The 21,466-nt window shown below is 47.7% G+C and overlaps 1 protein-coding gene across 6 annotated transcripts in view; it reads left to right on the forward strand.

Annotated features, from left to right (window-relative positions):
* The window catches only part of LOC117056544 (cytoplasmic phosphatidylinositol transfer protein 1-like), a 54,325-nt gene that overhangs the window by 6,718 nt on the left and 26,141 nt on the right, over positions 1-21,466 (forward strand). For 5 of the 6 annotated variants that reach the window (XM_033167015.1, XM_033167014.1, XM_033167019.1 and 2 more), the window contains exon 2: positions 2,300-2,470. In XM_033167015.1, coding sequence (XP_033022906.1) covers positions 2,423-2,470 — 48 coding nt within the window. In that variant the 5' untranslated portion in view covers positions 2,300-2,422. Of the gene's footprint in view, positions 1-2,299; positions 2,471-9,644; positions 9,857-21,466 lie in introns of those variants that run through there. The other variant, XM_033167020.1, reaches the window with a different exon arrangement.

Raw genomic sequence — 21,466 nt, forward strand, 5'->3', positions numbered from 1 at the left:
GGAAGTTTTTAATATTTAATGCTGTATTGTTTTTAACATTTGATTGGGAGCTGCCCAGAGTGGCTGGGGAAACTCAGCCAGATGGGCGGGGTATAAATAAATGATGATGATGATGATGATGATGATTAGGTTAGCACAGGCATTGTCAATCAGGGGCCTTCCAGCTGTTTTGAACTAGAGCTCCTGTTATCCCTAGCTCAGCAGCAGCTGATGAGAATTGTCCAAAACATCTAAATTGCACCAGGTTCCTGAAGGCTGGGAGAGTGTGCTGGATGAGACCTGGCAGGACTGTAGTTCAAATTTTCCCAGCCTGGAGGTGGCTTGGGGTAGGTGGTGCTGACGACATCTTCAGACCCAGGATCAGATAGCCATGTTATTTTATTTTGAATCAGGGATGGAAAGCCTGTGGCTCTCCAGATGTCGGAGGCCTCCATCTCTCATCAGCAATCATGACCAACAGTCAGCGAGGATGGGAGCTGTAGTCTAGCAGCATCTGGAGATCCAAGGGTTGCTCCCACCCCTCCTTTAAAGCAACTTGTGTTCATGATCAGTCAGGGTAGCTCAGTTGGTCAGAATGGTGCTGATAATGCCAAGGTTGCAGGTTCGATCCCCGTATGGGAGAACTGCATATTCCTGAATTGCAGGGGGTTGGACTAGGTGATCCTCGGGAATCTCCCAACTCTACAATTCTATGATTCTATATGCTTTAAACATGATCAGAGCAACAATTTTTGCTTTATCATCATCATCTCTTTCCATGCCTCTTCTGGCTGCCCCAGGAGCTGTTAGTGCCCTAATACTAACCACCAAAAGACACTAAAACGTCTTTTGGTGGTGTGGGAAGGAAATAATCAGGACCCTGGATAGTTCCCAGTGGGCCCTGCTAGCTGAGCTTGAGAAGATGTTGTCTCAGCAATGACTTGAGAGTCACTTGAAGCCTTGGAAAGGCTGATAGCACTTGATCTCCCAGCACCTCCTTCCTTTGCAAGGGCTGCTCTGCAATATGTAAAGGGGTCAGTAGTCTTTTCTGTGATCATGTGACTTCTGCGTGGTTGTGGGGCACATGGGCCTGCAGAGGAATCGCTTTCAGAGGGTGATGGAAGAGCCAGCTTCTCAGGCCGTGGCAGCATAGAGGAGGGTACAAGGACTCCACCTTGAGTGTATCATCTGAATCAGAGCTCCTCAGACCCACATTGGGACCCCAAGGCAGGGGACATGGCAGATAGCCTCACTTGGCTTGCAGGGGGGAGAATGTAGGCACCTGCATCATGCTTGGAATTCTAAAGGGAAAATTAAAATCCCTGGAAATCTTATGGTGGATCACCTGTGTCAAATATATTGTGGGACTTATGTGGGGGTGGAGGCTTTCGTAAGTCCAGCATCCTCTTATCACAGTGGCCAGCCACGTGCTCCACTGAGCATCTTTGGAATAATACTAGTCAGGGACACATTGCATTGGGGCAGAGCTCGCAGTGAAAAGTGGCTGGGGCTATGGTGCCAGATGGCAGCCAGCTTTGCCCACCACAAGGAGGCTTCTTCCCCAAAGAGGTGGCTAATTTGTTGTCTGAATAGGTGGCCAAGACTTGTGTGCTGTTTGGAAGCTACAAGATATGCATTGTAATCATTTTTTTGAGGGGAGAAAGGCACTCTGCACATGATCAGTGGGCTATCCTTCTCACTTTCCACCTTACAGGAGCAGCCCGAACCCTGGCATTAAAAAGAGAATGTGGGGCACAAATTATAATCCTGGGTGTGGCAGAGTGGGCCACGGTTACAGCTAGTACCAATATACATTGGAGTCTTGCTGTTTTTCTCCCCTGCACACCCTTTACGCCTGACCTTTTGAGTAAGCTTGCTGACTGGGTGAGGTTTTTTAAACACTGCATATCCTAAAATAACGTGAGAAGATTTAGGGTGGTTGGGTAGTGGGATAGTTCCAGTAGCGAAGGAGCACTGATGTGACCTAACTCCTCCACCTCCTGCCTCCTCCTTACCTGCCCTGGTCTGGCTTCTACAGCTTTTTTGGCTGAGGAGACTGGTGACCTCACAACAGCTACCATGACAACCGATTATGAAGTCACAGGCAGAGCTGTGCCTGTAGCAAAGGAGTGGTGCCGGGGGGATATATATATATATATATATATATATATATATATATATATATATATGTGTGTGTGTGTGTAGAGCTTTGGATTTGAGTGAAGGAGGGAGCCGATTGCTTCTCAAGACTTGCCCAGCCAAGCAAATTCCCAGAGTCGGTACTTTACTCCACTCTTAACACGTCTCTTCTCGGCTGCAGGATGCATCCTTCCCCAAGGGATCCTCAGGGGCCACTTGGCTGGTGAAGAGCCCACGTTTCCACTGGAGTGTGCCGTGCCACGAGGGTCCACCCAGCCCAGCGCCCAGAGGGACGGCAGGCAGCATGCTGGTGAAAGAGTATCGGATCTGCATGCCCCTCACCACCGAAGAGGTAAGCATCGGGCAGATGCAGTGATCAGCCTGCAGTAGCACAGGGAAGGACATGCTGGTTGCAGTTGGGTGTTTGCTGCCATTTAGCAAAGTGACCTCTGAGCCTTGTCCGGAGCCAGGGACCCCTATTTTGGGGGAGGGGGGAGAATGGGGTACTCACCCCTTGCTGTGCAGAACAGGCTCAGATTCAGCCCATTTCCCTTTTACTTCCAGAGAGCTCCTGGTAGAGTGGTGGAGAGAGGATGCTTTTTACCGAGGAAAGATCAGAGATGAGCAGTGTGTGTGTGTGTGTGTGTGGACAGGCAACAATATAATTGGAGAAGAAAAAGGCTGGAGATTCCCTGAGAGAAATGTATTATAGCAGAGAACAAGGCGGGGGCTGGAGCAGAGGTTTAACTTAGGGCAGGGGGGTCGGGACCCAGAGGCACATTTGCAAAAACAGACAAATTGGTTGTGGGCAACATACACACACCACAACCACACACTCTCGCCAGAATTGCATGTACTCGTTTTCTCCCCTCAACAGTTAACTTTTTAACAATTTCTTCAACTTCCTCCCGCTAAGCATCATTGGAGGATGGGGGTGGTCTTTCTGAAGAGTGTAGCTGAAGAAGCAAGAGTTAATATTCTGTTTGTTCTCTCTCTCTCTCTCATACACACAAACAAACACACACACACACTCACTCACTCACTCTTAGGCTTGTAGAATGAGTTGTACCCTGTGGGCACCAGAATGGCCTCTGTGGGCACATGTGCACCCACTGACCCTGTATTGACAGCCTACACTTTGGGGCTTCTATGCATATCCTATACATATCCTCACATGGTTTGAATCGAAGCCCTGGGACCAGCCTGTTGAATATCTATTCCATGGGTAGGCAAACTAAGACCCAGCGGCTGGATCCGGCCCAATCGCCTTCTAAACCCGGCCCACGAACGGTCCAGGAATCAGTGTGTTTTTACATGAGTAGAATGTGTGCTTTTATTTAAAATGCATATCTGGGTTATTTGTGGGGCATAGGAATTCGTACTCCCCCCCCAAAAAAAAATATAATCCGGCCCCCCACAAGGCCTGAGGGACAGTGGACCAGCCCCCTGCTGAAAAAGTTTGCTGATCCCTGTACTTGCTTTGCATTGGCTGGAGTCCTAGTACTCTCTGCTGTTTCCCATGAGGCCAGTTCAGATTCATTTGCGCGTGTGTTGATGTGTGTGCGTGAAGCAGCGCCTACCACCCTGTTCCTGACACAGCACGCTCCTGGGTGCCCCACCCTGGTGTCTGCATGAACCCCAGGGAGTGGCCCTGCTTAGGAGCTGCATCCACGCATGAGGGGCAAGATCTCCTTGCAGTCTGGGGTGCCTCAGCATTTAAAAGTGGAGAACCAGGGATGGGGAACCTGTGGCCTTCCATATGTTCTTGGACTTTAGCTCCCTTAAACGCCAGCCAGTAGTCAGAGAGGACTGGAGTTGAACAACATGTGGAGGGCCACAGGTGACCTATCTCTGATGAATACACTCTCTGGGTGAGGAGCTGGACATCCTGGAAGTACATAGAATCGTAGAGTTGGAAGGGTCCCTGAGGATCATCTAGACCAGCCCCCTGCAATGCAGGGATATGCAGCTGTCCCCTACAGAGATCAAACCTGCAAGCTTGGCGTTATCAGCACTACGATCTAACCCAGGCACCCCCAACCTGCGGCTCTCCAGATGTTTTGGCCTACAACTCCCATGATCATCCCTAGCTAACAGGACCAGTGGTCAGGGATGATGAGAATTGTAGTCCAAAACATCTGGAGGGCCGAAGGTTGGGGATGCCTGATCTAACCAACTGAGCCATAGCAAATCGCCATGCATCTTGCTGGTATTATGTTATATTCCGTCTTTCCTCTAAAAAGCTCAAGGCGGCACACACTCCCCAATCTTATCCTCACAACGATCCTGTGAGGTAGGTTAGGCTGAGAGGTAGTGACTGGCCCAGTAAGCTTGATGGCTAAGTGGAGATTTGAGCCATGGCTTCACAGATCCAAGCCCAGTACTCTAACCACTGCACCTTACAGGGTGGGGGGAAAACCTGTGGTCCTCCAGATGTACCATACTGTTTAATCCTTTTCCTGTTTATATCCCACCTTTCCTCCCTAAGGAGCCAGAGCAGCAGGCATATCAATAATAATGTGGTTGTTTTTAAAGAGCATTCGAAAAGCAGATTAAAACATTCTAAACATAATTAAGACAGTATCCTTCAGCTGTCAAATGCTTGCAGAAACAGGAGTGCTTTTAACTTCTTCCTGGAAGTCGATGGCGATGGAGACAGGTGCAGTGAACCAAGGAGGGCATTCGGCATGTGGGGAACCACCACTGAAAAGGCCCATTCATGGGTCAGCGCCAACTGGGCAGCCCCCTCCCCTCCCTCCGTGACTGTACCACCACCAAGGCCTCACCTGTGAATCGTAGAGTCAGAGATGGTTGGCATCAAAGAAGGGACACTTTTTGGGACATGGGTCCCAAGCCATTTAGGACTTCCTACGCTGGTACTAATGCCTTGAATTTAGCTTGGCAGCCAGTGCAGCAATTTCAGGACCAGTGGCAATCCCATTGGGTTGCCCTGCTTACCGATCTAGCAGCCACCTTTTGCACTAGCCTCATGTAGGCGGCTGTTTGCTCCAAAGCGTCCCCACACCAGTGTCCCCCTGCTTGTAAAAAGCAAAATGGTTGTGTGAGAGTGTTTCCACACACACACACACACACACACACCCCATCCCAGCCTAGCTTGAACTTTCTGCATGCAGCACCCTTTTTATTGGAGAGGAGGGAAAACAGCTGCCTGAGTTTTTGAATCGGCTCTTGGACCCAGCTAGACTTGGAAGGTGCATCTCAGTCCCCACCGCCTTTCCTGGACAATACAAGCTCTTTGTACTACCAGTTCTTGGCTTTCTGTGTAAACAGAGGAAGAAGTCATATGGGTGTGATGCTAGCACTTTGGGGAAGGTGTGAGAAATTCCCTGCGGTGGCGTTAATTGTCCTGTTCTGGGGATGCTGGTCCTGCTACCTTCAGAGGTCTTCCTGCTGCTGAGAACTCCCGCTGTTCACTGGCTGCTCTCACCTCAAGCAGAGCTGGCATGCCCAGAATAGCACAGCCTACCGGCTTGAAGGGGTAACAGCCTTCCCCCAAACTGCGGCCCTCCAGCTGTTTTGGACTACAATTCCCAGCAGCTCCTTATAACCAACCTCAGGCTTTCCTCCTGAGGTGGACTAGCACAGGCATGCAGATTCGCTGCTTGAGGGCTGCAAGAGCAAAGGATGGCTTGTGCATGCCAAGTTCATTTATTCATTACATTTATATGGTGCACCCTTCCTTCAGTAGTCCTCCCCACCTTTTCTTCCTCACAACAACCCTCTGAGGTAGGCGAAACTGGAAATGACTGGCTCCCTGAGCTTCATGGCCGAGTGGGAATTTTATACTGTGTTGTTGTTATGTTTTATTTTTGCAAGATGTTCAGAGAATTAATTTTATGAGGCGTCTTACAAATACTACTATGTGAACGTAAGAACTGCACCAAGCCAGTGGCCCATTTAGTTCAGCATCTTAGTCTTACAGTGGCCAGCCTGATGCCCCAATGGGGAACCCACAAGCAGGACCTGAGCACAACATCTGCTCTCCCCTCCTTCTGTTTCCAGCAATTGGTAGTCTGAAGCATTACTGCTTTCCACAGTGGAGGTAGAACATAGCCATTGTTGTTAGTAGGAGTTTAGCCTCACCCTCCTCCATGAATTTGTCTAATCCTCTTTTAAAGCCATCCAAGCTGGTGGCCATCACTGCCTCTTGTTAGAGCAAATTCTATAATTTAATGATGTGCTGCTGCTGCTGCCACCACCACCAATAATAATTTGAACCAGCAGTCTCCCCAGTTCTAGTTTAGCACACCAGCCTGGCACTCTTGACACTGCTTTTAGCAGACTGGTGGTCTCCAGATGTTTTGGACTACAAATCCCATCATCTCTTCCTGGCTGGGTCTGATGGGAGTTGTAGTCCAAAACATCTGGAGAGCACCAGGTTGGGGAAGGCTGCCACAACAGGTCCCCCCCCCCAGCACAGTATACTGGATTATTTCATTTCAGAGCACAGTTTCATGTGACAGGTGCTATTTCTACAATGTTTTAACTCTCTAAAAATGGGACTTCCATTCAGGATGAGTCAGGAGGAGAACTTGCTCCTTCTCAAGATGGCCAGGGGCTGTGTGGTGGAGAAGGCCCCAGTGCCATGGTTACGCTGACAATCTTTTTGCGCTAACTAGATTTAAGTTGCCGCTCTGAGGAGGTGGAGGGGTCGTATCTCAATCTGGATGAGCTTCTTGGAGAAGCCGATTTGGTCAATGCGGAGTGACACATTCGCTCCTTTTGACAGATGCAGCTTAAATAAGCAATCTTCTTCAGTCATTCCGTGGGCACTGCTGACACAACTTTCAAGCAGCTCCGAGGAACAAAGAAACTGCCTTGTACCAAGTCAGACCATCTAGCATAGTATTGCCAGCACTGACTGGCAGCCACTCTCAAGGGCTTCAGGCAGGGGTCTTTTGCAGCCTTTCTTTTTCTTTTCTTTTCTTTTTTCATAAAACAAGGAAACTCATGAAACTGAACTCAGTGCACACTAGCACTTTTGACATCACCACATAAATGTACACAGCTTTGGATATAAACCAGTCACTTTCCAAGAGAGAGGGCAGGTTTGGTCTGCGACTGGTTTTTGAGAATCACAAATCAAAACCCTCTTCTGGCTTACAAAACTAGGCATGCAATTCCTTGGATCTTGACCTGTGAAAAATCCCAAGTTGTTAGTACTGATAAACCAGGCATAGATAGAGATGGGTAAATTGTGGCCCTCCAAATGTTTCTGAACCCCTCAACCTTCATTATTTGTTTGCTGTGCTGGCTGGGGCTGAAGGGAGTTAAACTGAAGGACCACAGGTTCCTTGTCCCTGACTCAAGTAGACTACTCCCAGTGTGCCTCCAAGTCCGATTCAAGGTGCTTCCCTTTGACAGACAAAGCCCTATGGCTTAGGCCCCAGATATCTGAAAGACTGCCACCTCCCATATGGAGCAGCCCAGGACTTGAGATCTGCAGGGGAGGCCCTGTGAAGTTTGTGGGATAGCAGTGCATGACAGGGCCTTTTCTGTGGTGGCCTCCAAATTGTGGAATTCTCTCCCGAGGTGCTTCTTGCCTTGTCACTGTAAATGAGGGGTGGGGAACCTTTGGCCTTCTTGATGTCATTGGACTACAACTCCCAGCATCCTTGCCATTGACTATGCTGATGGGAGTTGGAGTTTAACAACACCTGGAGGACCACAGGTGCCCTGCTGCTGTAGTCAACATTTTGACGTCGGCTCAGGGCACACCTTTTGGCACAGGCCTTTGTGGATGGAAGACATTAAGATGGTTTAATTGTGTTGCACTGTGTGTAATCTGCCCCGGGACTACATGACAAATGGTGGTCTATTAATGCCTATAAATAAATAACTTGATATAAAGCAGCTCCTGTGAGCTTAGCAACTGGAACTGCTATGATGTCTCCAAAACAGACCTGAATGTTGTGGTGATGGAAAGAGGGAGCTGTTTGTGGACATCCCAGCAGTGCCTGATCTCAGGAGACCATAGTGTGGATCCAGTGAATAGCAATATATTTCTTTACTTATCACCCCACCCTTCCTCTAAAGACCTTGGGACAGTATGCATGGTTTTCTCACATGTCCCCATTTTATCCTCCTGTCATCCCTATGTAAGGTTACCAGATTTTTTTCAATGAATCTGGAGTCACTTTTCAACTTCAGTAGGAATGATAGGATTTTGTCAGGGGACTGATTTGTAAATCCAGGGACTGTCCCTAGGAAACGGGGATGTCCGGTAACCTTACTGTGAGGTAGATAGGCTGAGATTTGGCAAGTGGCTTCTGGTTGGGATTTGAACCTGGTTCTCTTGCTCTATTCTGAAATATTCTAACTACAACACTACACTGGCTTTGCACAGGATTTCAGAGAATCTACCTCATAGCTGTCAACCCTCCCTGCTGTTTCCCAATGCTATAATAAGGGAATTTCCCGCAAAAAAAGGGAAAGGTTGACAGCTATGAATCTGGTTCAAGCCCCATATTTACCCTAGACTCCTTGTTCCACCTTGGGCAAAACTCTTAAAATGTCAAATTGCCACCTGTAAAAAACAACAACAAGCAGCCTACCTCACTGGGTTGAAGTGAGGGCGAAGGCAATAAGGCTCGTGAAACTTAAACGAGGTATAATATAATAAAAGGCAGTTTCAGATTTGTCTCTTTGTCATGCTCAAGAGCTACCAAGGGACAAAAGAAGATAATGAATGCATGATCACAGCCTGGTCCTGGGGGGGGGGGGAGACAGCTGCCTCAAACCAAGGCAGATCAAAGAATCCTTCTAGCTCAATACTGTCTACATCAGAGTAGCCAACATAGTGCCCCTCAGATGTAGCTGAGGCTCATGGGAGTTGGAGTTCTTTTGCAGGTAAAGCATGTGCTTTCTCACAATGTGACACTTCACTGAGTAATAGCAGAGGCTTGGGTAATGGCCCTTGGTGATGGACAGCTCACTAGTAAGTGACCTAACTGTCATGGCCAGGAAACCTTTGGTCCTCCGGATGTAGCTGAACTACAACTCCCATCAGGCTTAGCAAGCATGGCCAATGTAATGGGAGTTTTACCTCAGCAATATCTGTAGGGCCAAAGGTTCCCAACACCTGCAATAGCAGCCCAAGCTGGCCTGTTAGATGCCTAATGAAAGATAGAGGCCAATGTTTTGGCTTCGAACCAGAGAGGCCTGTGTTTAGATCCTCACTTGGTCACAAAGCTTACTGCAGGGTGGAGCTCTGGACAGGGTTGGACCACAACTCCCATCATCCCTGACTGTTGGCCTTGCTGCCTGGGGCTGATGGGAGTTGGAGTCTGAGAGGTCCACAGGGTTCCCCAACCTCTGACTTTCTGGGCAGCCTTAGGCCAGCTTTTCTTCTTGTCATCCCTAACCAGTTTGTTGTGGGAAGGGTGAAACTTCTGGGGGAAGGGAAATGCCAAAGCCCATGCAGTTGTAAGGAGGGGAAATCTTTTGGGCAACACCAGGCTGTGTATTTTGTGGCCCGGAGTTTGAATAGATGGGCCTTTGAGGAGGCCACAGGCCCAGTGTGTGCAGCTTCCCACGACACCCTTCCTGCGGCCTGGGAGCGCAGGCTGCCCGCTTCACAGAGGCCTCCCCTGCTCGGCACGAGGAGTGTCAATCATGCGGCTTCCTGCCTCCTCACGTGAAAGGCCTTAGTTGCCTTGGTAGCGTGCGTCATGGAAACTTCCTCATGCACAGGTCTGTGGAGGAGCGGAAACTAAAGGTATGCTGCAGATCTTGTGGAGAGACAGAAGGCTTTCCGCCCCTGCCCCACATGGTGGGTTCTGGGGCCACCCACCCACCTTTGCTCTGGCTGGATAATTAACACTTAACAATTTCTCTGTATGGGTGTGTATGTATCACACACACACACAGTGTTTGTGTGTGCATTTGTGCATAGTGTGTGTATTTATAAAATGTGTGTGTGTGTGTGTGTGTACACTTGCACAAACACATAACACATAATCTGCATTATTATTATTACTACTACTACTATTACAGTTAATAAAACAACGACAAAACAACAACAGTATAAATTAAAAACCATTAAAAACACAAATGCAACAAACAGATGTAAAGCAAAACCCTAACAAGTGGGCACTTGTGGTAAAGACCCATTTATTCAGCTGGGAAGTGTGTAGTCCCAGTTGCTTTGTTTATATACCACATTTTACATCTCTGCTCAGATACATCAATGGTTCCTTGTTATCCCAGGAAAAAGTGGCAAATGTGGTGCTGCAGGATTCTGTCCTGGGTTGTTCAACGTCTTTAAAAATGACTTGGGTAAAGGAATAGAGGGGATGCTCATCAAAATTAAGATGACACCAACCTGGGAGAGGGATCAGGGTTCAAAGTGACCTTAATAGATTGGACAACTGGGCCACAGCTAAGAAAATGAATATCAGTAGGGACAAATGTACGGTTCTAGACTTTCCTGGAGCACAAATGTAGGATGAGGAACATCTGGCTTGACAGCAGTACATGTGAAAAGGATCTAGGAGACCCGGTAGACTACAAATTTAACATGAGTCAGCTGTGTGATGCAGCAGCAAAAAATGCTAATGCAATTCTAGGCTGCCTCAACAGTGTCCAGATCAAGGGAAATAATAGTACCACTCTATTCTGCCTTTGTCAGATGCCACATGCAGTCCTGTGTCCAGTTCTGGGCACCACAGTTTAAGAAGGATATTGGCAAGCTGCACCGTGTGCAGAGAAGGGAGTTGGCTACGTTTAGCCAGTTCTATTGTTCGATGATCTGTGCTGTTCAAATAAAAACAGCTTAAGTGCAGCCATAAAACAGCAGTGCATAATAAACAGTATAATATCTCTACAACAGAGCACTAAAAAAGAAAAAAGAAAAAATCAACTATTTAACGCACACCAAAATTTGAGTGAGCATAAAGCTCACCAACAGGTCAAGTAAAAATATCTGGTAACTCTGCAAACCTGCTTTCACCCCTCCCCCCCTCTATTATGCTTCAACCAAAAATGCAGAGCTACAATAATCAGAGTTCCCTTTGAAGACTGATTGACTGTTAAACTGTTCAGGAAGTTGTAGCTCTTTGAGGGGAACAGGAGTCTCCTAACACAGTGTTTTTCAACCACTGTTCCGCGGCACACTAGTGTGCCGCGAGATGTTGCCTGGTGTGCCGTGGGAAAAACGTCCCGGCCGTTGTTGTTGCCTTCCTTCAGCCAATCAGGGTCAGCCCGCGCGTTTGTACACAGAGCCGAAAAGAGATGCCCACCTTGCCCCAGCAGCGCCGAGGCTACACTGCACTGCATTGCACGGCCTTGGACGCGGCAGCCGGGCCGGCCGCCTCAAAAGCGCCTCCCTCCCTCCTTCGCCCTCCCGCCGGCCAATCGTCAGCGCCCTCCGGCCTGCCGGAGTTCCCCGCCTCCTCGGCCGTCGGCGTGGCCCTGAAGGGATCCTGCGCGCCACGCACGCCTTGTCGCAAGTGGGGTTCCGAGGCCAATGTAGGTGCGCCGCGCGCATCTTAGAAGCGGGGGCGTGGGGTGGAAAGAGCGGGCCGGAGATGAGGAGGGAGCCGGCGGTGGATGTGGGTGGGGGCTTGGAAATGGCGCGCGCGAGGCGGAGGCCGGGGAGGGGGGGGGGGAGAGAGAGAGGATTCAGTACCAAATCGGATGCAAAACCGCATCTATAACCTCTCAAGGGAAATGTTTCCCAAAGTGCAGTAATCTCCAACCTACATAAATTAATTAAGAATTCTTTTGCTGTTTGGAGGAAATAACAAGCCTGGCTCCTTTCAGCTGGGTGAGAGCACTTTGCTAATAAATGATGAATAATTAGGATGTGTAGGTTTCCTTTTGCATTTATTTGGCACTTGCTGGTTCAACCTCTTTGAACTTCCCAAAGCACAAGATCATCACAAAAAAGGGAAACACCACATTGGCTGGGCTCTCAAGTGTGGCATGGCAGTTAATTATATCATGTCAGGATGTCTCAGGAGCTTCTCCACTCATGTCTTTGTCACAAAAAGTCACTCAGGTACAAGACTAGAGTCCCTCAGACCTTACTTGGGGCTGGACTATATTTTGAAAAAAATATGAACAAATTCCTATGCCCCACAAATAACCCAGAGATGCATTTTAAATAAAAGGACAGGTTCCAATTCTGTAAAAACACGCTGATTCCTGGACCATCCGCGGGCAGCATTTAGAAGGTGATTGGGCCACATCCGGCCCCGGGTCTTAGTTTGGGGACCCCTGCTCTTAAGTAAGTTAATTATAAAATACTTTCTTTGTGTTTATTTGATTCCTATTCAAGAGAATTACTTTATATATAGTCAATATAGGCACAGAGTTAAATTTGTTAACATTTTCTAATGGTGGTGTGCCTCGTGATTTTTTTCATGAAACAAGTGTGCCTTTGCCCAAAAAAGGTTGAAAAACACTGTCCTAACAGCTCTCAGTACCTTTAACAAACAACATCTCCCAGGATTCTTTGAGGGGAGCCATGATACTAATATGCTATTGATAATTTTGGACTATTAATTGCAACAGGTTTACTTTGAGTAGGATTTATTTGGATACAACTGAAAGATCTGTGGTCTGTCTTTATCCAAAGAAGGAGAAAGCACGGCAGACATCTTCACCCCTGTCAATTTGTATCCTGGCCAGGCATATTAAAGAAGGCTAGTACTGTATGCATGTACACCGGCTGCCCTGGAGGGACGAGGCCTTGGTAACTGTGTAGATCATTACACAGACGCCAGTGCCTTTCCTAGCAGCTGCAAAATGCAAAGGACTCAAGAAGGCAGAGCCGTACATGTTTAGTGCCTAACAAACCCTAACATCCTTGCAAAAAATAAAAGAGCTCTGCAGCAGGAATACATTTTGCAAATCAAGCATACTCTCACAATGCTGGAACTCGGGACCAACCATTGAAGCTGATTGTTGGAAGATTTGCAAGGCAGAGAAAATAACTTATTCACATAGTGCATAGTTAATCTATGAAGTTTGCTTCCACAAGAAGCGGTGATGGCCGTCAACTTGGATGTATTTAAAGGGTTCAGACACATTCAGGGTGGATAAGACTATCTACCTCCACCTTCAGAGCCATTATGCCTCTTGACTACCAGCTGCTATGAATTGCAAGTGGAGAGGATATGGTTGCTCTCAGGTCCTCCTATAGACATCTGCTTGGCCACTGTGAGAACAGGATGCTGGACCAGATGGGCCATTGGCCTGATCTGACAGGGCTGCTCTTATGTTTTTATGTTTTCATAGAACTTCCTTTATTCAGCTCTTGTTGGCCATTGGGAAGGCAGGATTAAAGCAAAGCATCTCTGCCTTCTGAAAATTTCATCTTAATATCTATATATTCACAAGTTGTGGATTTGTTTGGCTCAATCATAAGGATTAGAAACCTGCTTTAAAAAGGGGGGGGGGGGAGAAACTCATTATATCCAGACAAGGAATGTAGTTTACTTCCAAAGTCCATCATCTTCCACTCTTCTTTCATTGGTATTTCTTGTTGTTTCCATTTTGGGGCTAAAAGGATTCTTGCTGCAGTTGTTGCGTACGTAAACAGTTTTTGATTGCCCTTTGGTATCTCTTCACCCACTATACCCAATAAAAATGCTTCCGGCTTTTAAACAAAGGTGTACTTATACATTTTCTTTAACTCATTATGTATCATTTCCCAATATGATTTTACCTTGTTACAAGTCCACCACATATGATATAAGTTCCCTCCCCTTTCTTTACATTTCCAACACTTCTTATTTCTTGTCCTATACATTTTAGCAAGTTTAGTTGGTGTTAGATCTAAGACTTTCCTCTCAGTCAGCAGTGGCTGCAGTTACAAGCATCCACCTTCCCTTATTTCTCTCTCTTCTGCATTGCTTCAACATGATGTTCCCCAAGCTGCTGAAAGTTTGGAGTCAGTGGTGGCTGGTACACATTGGGACTGGTAGGGCAGAAGGCAGAAGGAAGACCACCAGTAGGTGGTGCCAGAGGCAAAGACAAAGAGACCCAACCATTCTGGGTTTGTCCCCATTCTCCTCCCTGCCCTACAAGGGGCAACATGGAGGATAAGGGGGGGGGGGGAGCTGACAGCCAGTGCCACCTGCTGGCCCTGTTGTAAGTTACGAAGGCAGAGCAGGTGTGGGCTGGCTGAGGACAGACTGAGGTTGGTGGGGCAGTGCCCCATTTGCCCAAATGGACCAGCTTACGCTGCTTGGAGCCTCTGCTCAGGAGAAGCCGTTTGATAAATGGCTCAGATCGACTTGTTCTTTTTGAACAACAAAAGCATGTTCAGTGTTATTCCAGAGGAGAAGGAAGATGGGGAACGGGTTGAGGCGGCTGTGGCCTTGGCACCAAAGCAGATGCAAATGGCAAGTGGCCAAATTGGTCCATTAGGGAAAGGATCCTAACGAAGGTGCAATGCTGCTGTAGCGATGCCATCCAAGAAGGATGAATCCCATGCAGAAGAGGCGGACAGCTTGTTCTGGGCTGATTGTCTCTTTGGAAAGAGTTCATTTGCACATTTTGCATTTATATAATTAACACTGTTTTCGTACCATTTGCATGGATGTGGCAGACCTCGTCGCTCACGTGGCCAACCTGGTTGCTTAGGGCAGCATGACCTGGGCTCAGGGATACTGGGGAAGGGAAAGCATTGCAACCCACCCCCACCCCCCAGGCAGAAAATGTGGCTCAGCACCAGAGCACATGCCTCACACCCAGAAAGTCCCCAGTTCAATCCCCAGCATCTCCAAATAAATGGGGCCAGGCAGCCATCTGTGGGGAAGATCTCTCCCTACCTAAGACTCTGATCTGCTGCTGAAAATTAGAGAATTCTGTGCTGTGGACAAATATTCTGACTTGGATATAAGGCAGTTTCTGATGCTGGAGGTTGGGTGAAATGTGGTCACTGACCAAAGTTACTAATGCACAAGAAGATTTTACTAGTCCAACTGAATGCATGCGGCCTGAGGACTAGAAAGTTGCTTCATTCCTAGCTTTCTTATAGCTTCTCCCCATGGTCTACTGTAGACAATTTTGACCGGCCATAGGTGACTGGCTTTTCCTAAGCCTGGTTCCCTCCAAAGGATGGACACAAACATCATCGGATCTTTACATGATAGGCTATTTCTATTGCACCAGTGGCTTGCTTGGTCCGTGTTCAGTGTCTACAGCAGTTCCCTGAGAAACCGCTGCTCATGTTGGGCTGAAGATGCCAGGGATTGAAGCTGGGGCCTTCTGTATGCAAAGTAGATACTCTGTCACTGAGCTGCGACCCCACTTTTTCCATGCTTCATTAACCTATGGGGAGCGGGGTTCTTGGAAGCATCCGCTGCTGTGGACACAGCAATGTTTATATTGTGAAGCGCCCTGAGCTCTCGTGTTGAAGGGTGGTATATAAATCTCATAAATATAAAATAAAATAAATGTTGATGACAAGGCACTGCATTGGTCCAAGGGTTCCCTGCAGCTCTGCCCTGCCCCAGGAAAGTGCAGTGATTAGTAATGTGCTGTGCGAGTGGTGATTTCAGGTTAACATGCGGATAACACTGACAATTTGATGGAGTACACATAATAGCTCTCCAGCAGTTAGAGTGATGACAAGAAGCTTCAGCAGAACAATAAAATAATGAGCATGCCAAGACATTGTCAAGTGAACCTCTTCCCCCTCCCACATTATTTGTCAAGCAAAAAAAGTAGTAGTCACGTTTAAGTTTCTAGCGAGCAAGGGAGGGGCGCAATAGGAGAATTCCTAGTTTTTTATGGAGGACTTGGGACTGATGTATGTCCCAGCTCTTCCACAGGTCATAACTTCTACATCCAGCCTCTGTTATTGATTGGTTGATTGATATTTACATCCCACCTTTTTCTCCAAGGAGCTCAAGGTGGAGGACATGGTTTTCCCATCCTCCTCATTGAACCCCCTCAACAACCCTGTGAGGTAGGTTAGGCTGAGAGGCAGTGACTGACCCAAGGTCACCCAGAGATTTTCATGGCAGAAGAGGGATTTGTCAGATGTATGATCCTAAACTCAAAGTTCTGCAGCCTGGTGCCCTCCAAAAGTTTTAGGGTACAGCTGTCACCAGCCCCAATGATCAGGGATGGTGGCAGCTCCAGTCCAAGTCAGCTGGAGGGCTGTCCTAGCCAGTCAGGGATCATGTGAGCAGAATGCTTCCTAGTCAATCAGCACACTTCAAAGTTGATCAGATTTGGCTATGTAATGGATGCCATGGAGGACAATTGGTGTCAATGGAGAGGGAGTAGACGGGTGGTATGGATGAGTAGGTGCATATCTACTCAATGAGAACCCACAGAATATTTTTGAATGAATGGTGTTGTTTGGCAGTGTGAAAAACAGAGTAGTTGTAAATCAGCTCTATGCAGGATTCATTTTAGCATATTGGTTTGTTCCAAGCTGCATTCACATAGTAGTTTATTCCATTTTCCCAACTTGCCCATTTCTGTTAAGTTCAGCATTATAGTTCAGCTTTCACATAATGTAAAAGCCACTTCTGGAACTACAGTGGTACCTCTGGTTATGTACTTAATTTGTTCCGGAGGTCCGTTCTTAACCTGAAACTGTTCTTAACCTGAATAACCACTTTAGCTAATGGGACCTCCCGCTGCCCCTGCGCCGCCAGAGCACGATTTCTGTTCTTATCCTGAAGCAAAGTTCTTAACCCTGAAGCGTTATTTCTGGGTTAGTGGAGTATGTCACCCGAAGCGTATGTAACCCGAGGTACCACTGTATAGTGGAATATCATGCAAGTTTAGAGCTCATTTCCATGTTAATTGCTTCCAGAAAAGAAAAGAAAAAAACATTTGCAAACAATGTGGAAAAGAGTGCTGAACTTGAAGTGTATTCCACTTTAGTTCTAGAAGTGGCTTTTACACTGTGTGAAAGCTCAAATATAATGTGGAAATTAATAGTAAGGGAAATGTCATGAAAATGGAATAAACTTCCGTGTTTATACAGCCTCAGGGTAAGAGCTCTGTGTTACTACTTTATGCTCTGTTTGTTTTCCTCTAGCTGTACTTACATATCTACAAAACCAACGCAAAGGCAACGTGCAAGTTGACTCTCAGAAACGAGAGAATTCTGGTTGTGTTTAAGGTAGAAGAAGAGTCAATATTTCCATAGCTATCTCACTTTAATTCACTTTTTTTGGGGGGGGGGTCCTGTGCCTCATGGAGGCTCCACAGTCCTTGCACGGGACTCTAACCATTTCACATGGGGGGAAGCGTTTGTGTGAAAGAGCTTCCCTGTGTAAATTGCCTCCACAGACATTTACCTAAACAGAGAGAGAAGATGGGCTGCCATTAATTCACTAGGTGGCTGTAGGTGGTCTACTCTCTCCATGTCAGCCTCCAGTATGGGGGATAACGATAATGGTCTACCTTAAAGAGCCGTTGTAAAGATTACACTAATAATACATGCAACATGAAGTATTTTTGACCTTTGAAAGCACTATATGAATCCTAAATGTTAATCATATGGGGTGTATGTGACCCAATAATCAGCTGAACCCTACCTCACAGGGTTGTTGTGGAGATAAAATGTAGGGGAAGACTCCTATTTGCTGCCTTTAGCTCCTTGGAAGGGTGCTGGGGCTGCGGCAAAGGGTATAAATGTAATAAAATATACCATATTTTTGCATACATTTGCTCCACAGGCATACTTTATGCAAATCAGTAATTGAGTTGGGACAGAACTGGGAGCAGGGGGCAGATTGTTGGGGAACATTGGTGTTATGTCTGAGCAGATACATAATACTTGCCCTAATAATTTGCAGTACTTCCTATGGTGCTAGTCCCTGTGATCTTTCCTGTGGCTCCTGGTTGCAGCCCTAGAACCTTTACCAGCAAAGTTGGTTTCTTAAATGTGCAGAGCTGGACCTGGAAGCTGCCAGGATATTGCACCTCCTCCTGCTCTGAAAACCCTTCTTTTTTTGGAAGTTTTGGGAGAGGATGGCACTCAGTTCATACTTAGAGAGGCCTTTCCACTTACAGTACATCTTTTGAGGGCTGAGCCAGCTTGGACAAGGCTCCCCCTGATGGCTGAGGCCTCACATCGGCTTTGAGATTTGCACAGCATGTTTTGTGATTCAGCTCCCTCTTTCTCATCCGTATGGCAGGCTAAAAGTAGCTCATTTCAACACAGCTGCCATTCTCTTTTTTTTTGTCGGGGCTGAGCAAACAGCCCCAGCTAGCATATTCAGAATTTGCTGGAACCTGATCGCTTCCCCGGCACCAGTGTTTACCTTGCAGAAACTATCCCCCTCCTGTAAGTGTTTTCTGGCAGTCAATAAACCAGCCTCTACTTTGCTTTTTCCATGTCTGCAAAAAAACAACAACTCGTATTTAGTTAGTGGACCGCAAACACCTCTGTATGGTAGGGATGGGGAACCTAGGAAGCACAAGAAGCTGCCTTATACGGATCTGTCTAGCTCAGTCTACACTGACTGGCAGCAGCTCTCCAGGGTCTCAAGACAAGAGGCTCTCTTGCAGCCCTACCTGGAGATGCCACAGATTGAACCTGGAACCAACTGCATGCAAAGGACATGCTGTACAACTGAGTGAAAATCCCTCGCAGGCTACAGAGGGGAAAATCCGGCCCTCCATTCCTCTCTGCTTGGCCCTCAGGACTCTCCCCAGGCCAGCCAGACACCCTCGCCAGCCTTGCTTTTGAAACCATCTCTTTTAAATAAGTCAATCACACCATGGAAAGCCATAAGGAAACAACACACCGACTACAGTACTTTAAAAGGTTATCTTTTTAACGGGAAGCTGCATAAGAGGGGAGTTGCTGTCGGAGAGGAACGAGACAGGAGAATATTAGTCTGGGGAGCTTCAGGTTGAGCCGATCCCTTGGAGAGCTGAATTTGACGGGTGAGTTTTTTTCCATAGTTACCCAGGCCCACACATGCAAATATCAAGCCGCTGTGGTTGGATGACTTTCCGTTTTCCAGGACTGCACAAGAACTGAATGTGCTGCACCCCACCCCCCAAAGGAATAGCTGTAGTTTGTGCAATTGTTGGAACTGAGCCGTATGCAGCCGTCAAACGGAAGCCCAGAGCCCAGAAGGCTGAGTCAGGTCAAAACCAGGAATCCATGGCTCCAGGTGCTGCTGTTCCATGTGCATAGGACCAGTGGAGAGATGCAGCCCCAGTCTAAATAGGTGGGAGAGAGCCATTAACCAGCCCAAGCTGATGGAGACATTGCAGGCAAAGGCTGCAGCTCAGTGACAGGACATCTGCTTTGCATGCAGAAGATCCCTGGTTCCATCCCTGACATCTCCAGGCAAGGCCAGGAGAGAACACTGTCTGAAATCCTGGAGAGCTGCTGCCAGTCAGTGTAGATAGTACTGGACTAGGTTGACCAAGCGTCTGACTCAGTTCCTAGCTTCCCATGCTCCTTCCAGCATCCCAACTACATTCTCATCTGGTGCTCCTAAGGATGGTAGCAGCATTATGTTGCCTCGTTAGCCTTGTGACTACAGTGTGGTTGCCGGTTTGTGGAGTGTGTGTTTGTGTGTTGTGTGTGTGTGTGTGGGGGGAATGTCTGGTGAATACACAGTCTTGTCATTTGAGAAAATATTCTCATAAAGCAAGAGTAAGGGGCCAAATACTACCCCCTGGGCCTTTCACTCTGGCCCCCAGATGTCTCCCAAGCCACACGTCTCTCATAGGCCCTTCCTTGCACCCTGAAATTGGCTGAAATGTGTCCTTGAGCCCCAATCGTGCCCTTTGCTTCCCTGAATGGAGGGTAGAGAGGATTGTGTGTGCAGAACCTGGCCAGCTTCTGCCGGGTTTTTCCCCCCCTTTGGTCCTGTCCAGAATTGCTATGTGGCCCTTAAAAGGTTCCCCAGAGGTGAATGCAGCCCCAGGCTGAAAAAAGCAGCACCACCCCTGCCTCAAAACCTACCACTCTGATTCTGCATCTTTCTGACTGTGTACATACATTGCATTTAAAGCACATTATCCCCCGCAAAAAAAAAGAGAGTCTTGGGAGCTATAGTTCACCTCTCACAGAACTACAGTTCCCAGCATCCTTAGCCAACTGCATTTCCCTGCAGGTTTCCTTTGGGGAGGGGGGAAATGTGCTTTAAATGTATGCTGTGTACACAGCTTCTAGCACACACACACACACTTTCTCTCTCTTTCTCTGACACACACACACACAAACACACACTCTGCTTTCTCGTTGTTGTCACGTGCCTGGATTCCTTCCTACCTTGGGAATTGCGGCCTCCCCGTTCAGGACAGGCCAAGGTCATTCTTCGCTGTAAACACAGCCCGTCTGGGCTTCCCCAAAGTGCCCCAGCCGTGACCTTCTCCAGGCAGGATGGATTCTCCCATGCGTGCAGAACAGCCCTTACTGAGACCAGGACATTCCCAGGCTCTGCTGAGGCACTTTGGGAGTCTGGTGTGCAGCATGCTCTTTCCTTATCTGCCCTGGCTCTGTTGCCAGCACTTGGGTGATCTGTCTTCAGTGCTGTGCACTACACATCACGCCTCCTGTTTTCCAGAAAGTGGTCCTCCCTGGTCAGATCCATGAAATGGTGGCTGGGTGCAGGGAAGCCAAGAGAAGTTTCCTCCGTTGTTGCTTGCTTGTTTGTTTGATTTAGTAATGTAGTGCTCTCAGTGTGCACGCCAGAATACAAGAGGGCAGGGTCTCTGCCTCCCAAGAGCTTACAGTTCACAATGCAGAGGAAAGGCTAGACCAGGAAGAGTTTCGTCCACCATAAGATCGTCAGAAGAGCCTGGCTGCTGGATCAAGTCCAAGGCCCACCTTGCCCAGGACTATGTTCTCAGCCAACATGGCCACTGGTCAGGGATGTTGGGAGATGACGGAACCACATACTTCCAGTGTATGGTGTGGACATAGCCTTCCTTTTGTATGCACCATTTTGTGTGCCTTGTGTGGGGAAGTGCTTTAAAAATGAAATAAATGCAGGTAAAGCTTAGCCTGAGCTGAACTGTTTCAAGTTGCCACATTCAAATGATCCTGAATAACTATATATATATATAGAGAGAGAGAGAGAGAGAGAGAGAGAGAAAGAGACGCGGGTGGCGCTGTGGGTTAAACCACAGAGCCTAGGGCTTGCCGATCAGAAGGTCAGCGGTTTGAATCCCTATGACGGGGTGAGCTCCCATTGCTCAGTCCCAGTGCCTGCCCACCTAGCAGTTCGAAAGCACATCAAAGTGCAAGTAGATAAATAGGTACCACACCGGCGGGAAGGTAAATGGCATTTCTGTGCGCAGCTCAGGTTCGCCAGAAGCGGCTTAGTCATGCTGGCCACATGACCCAAAAGCTGTACACCGGCTCCCTCGGCCAATAAAGCGA

Source organism: Lacerta agilis, chromosome 13, assembly GCF_009819535.1.
Source record: "Lacerta agilis isolate rLacAgi1 chromosome 13, rLacAgi1.pri, whole genome shotgun sequence".
In the NCBI taxonomy this organism is placed as follows: Eukaryota; Metazoa; Chordata; class Lepidosauria; order Squamata; family Lacertidae; genus Lacerta; species Lacerta agilis.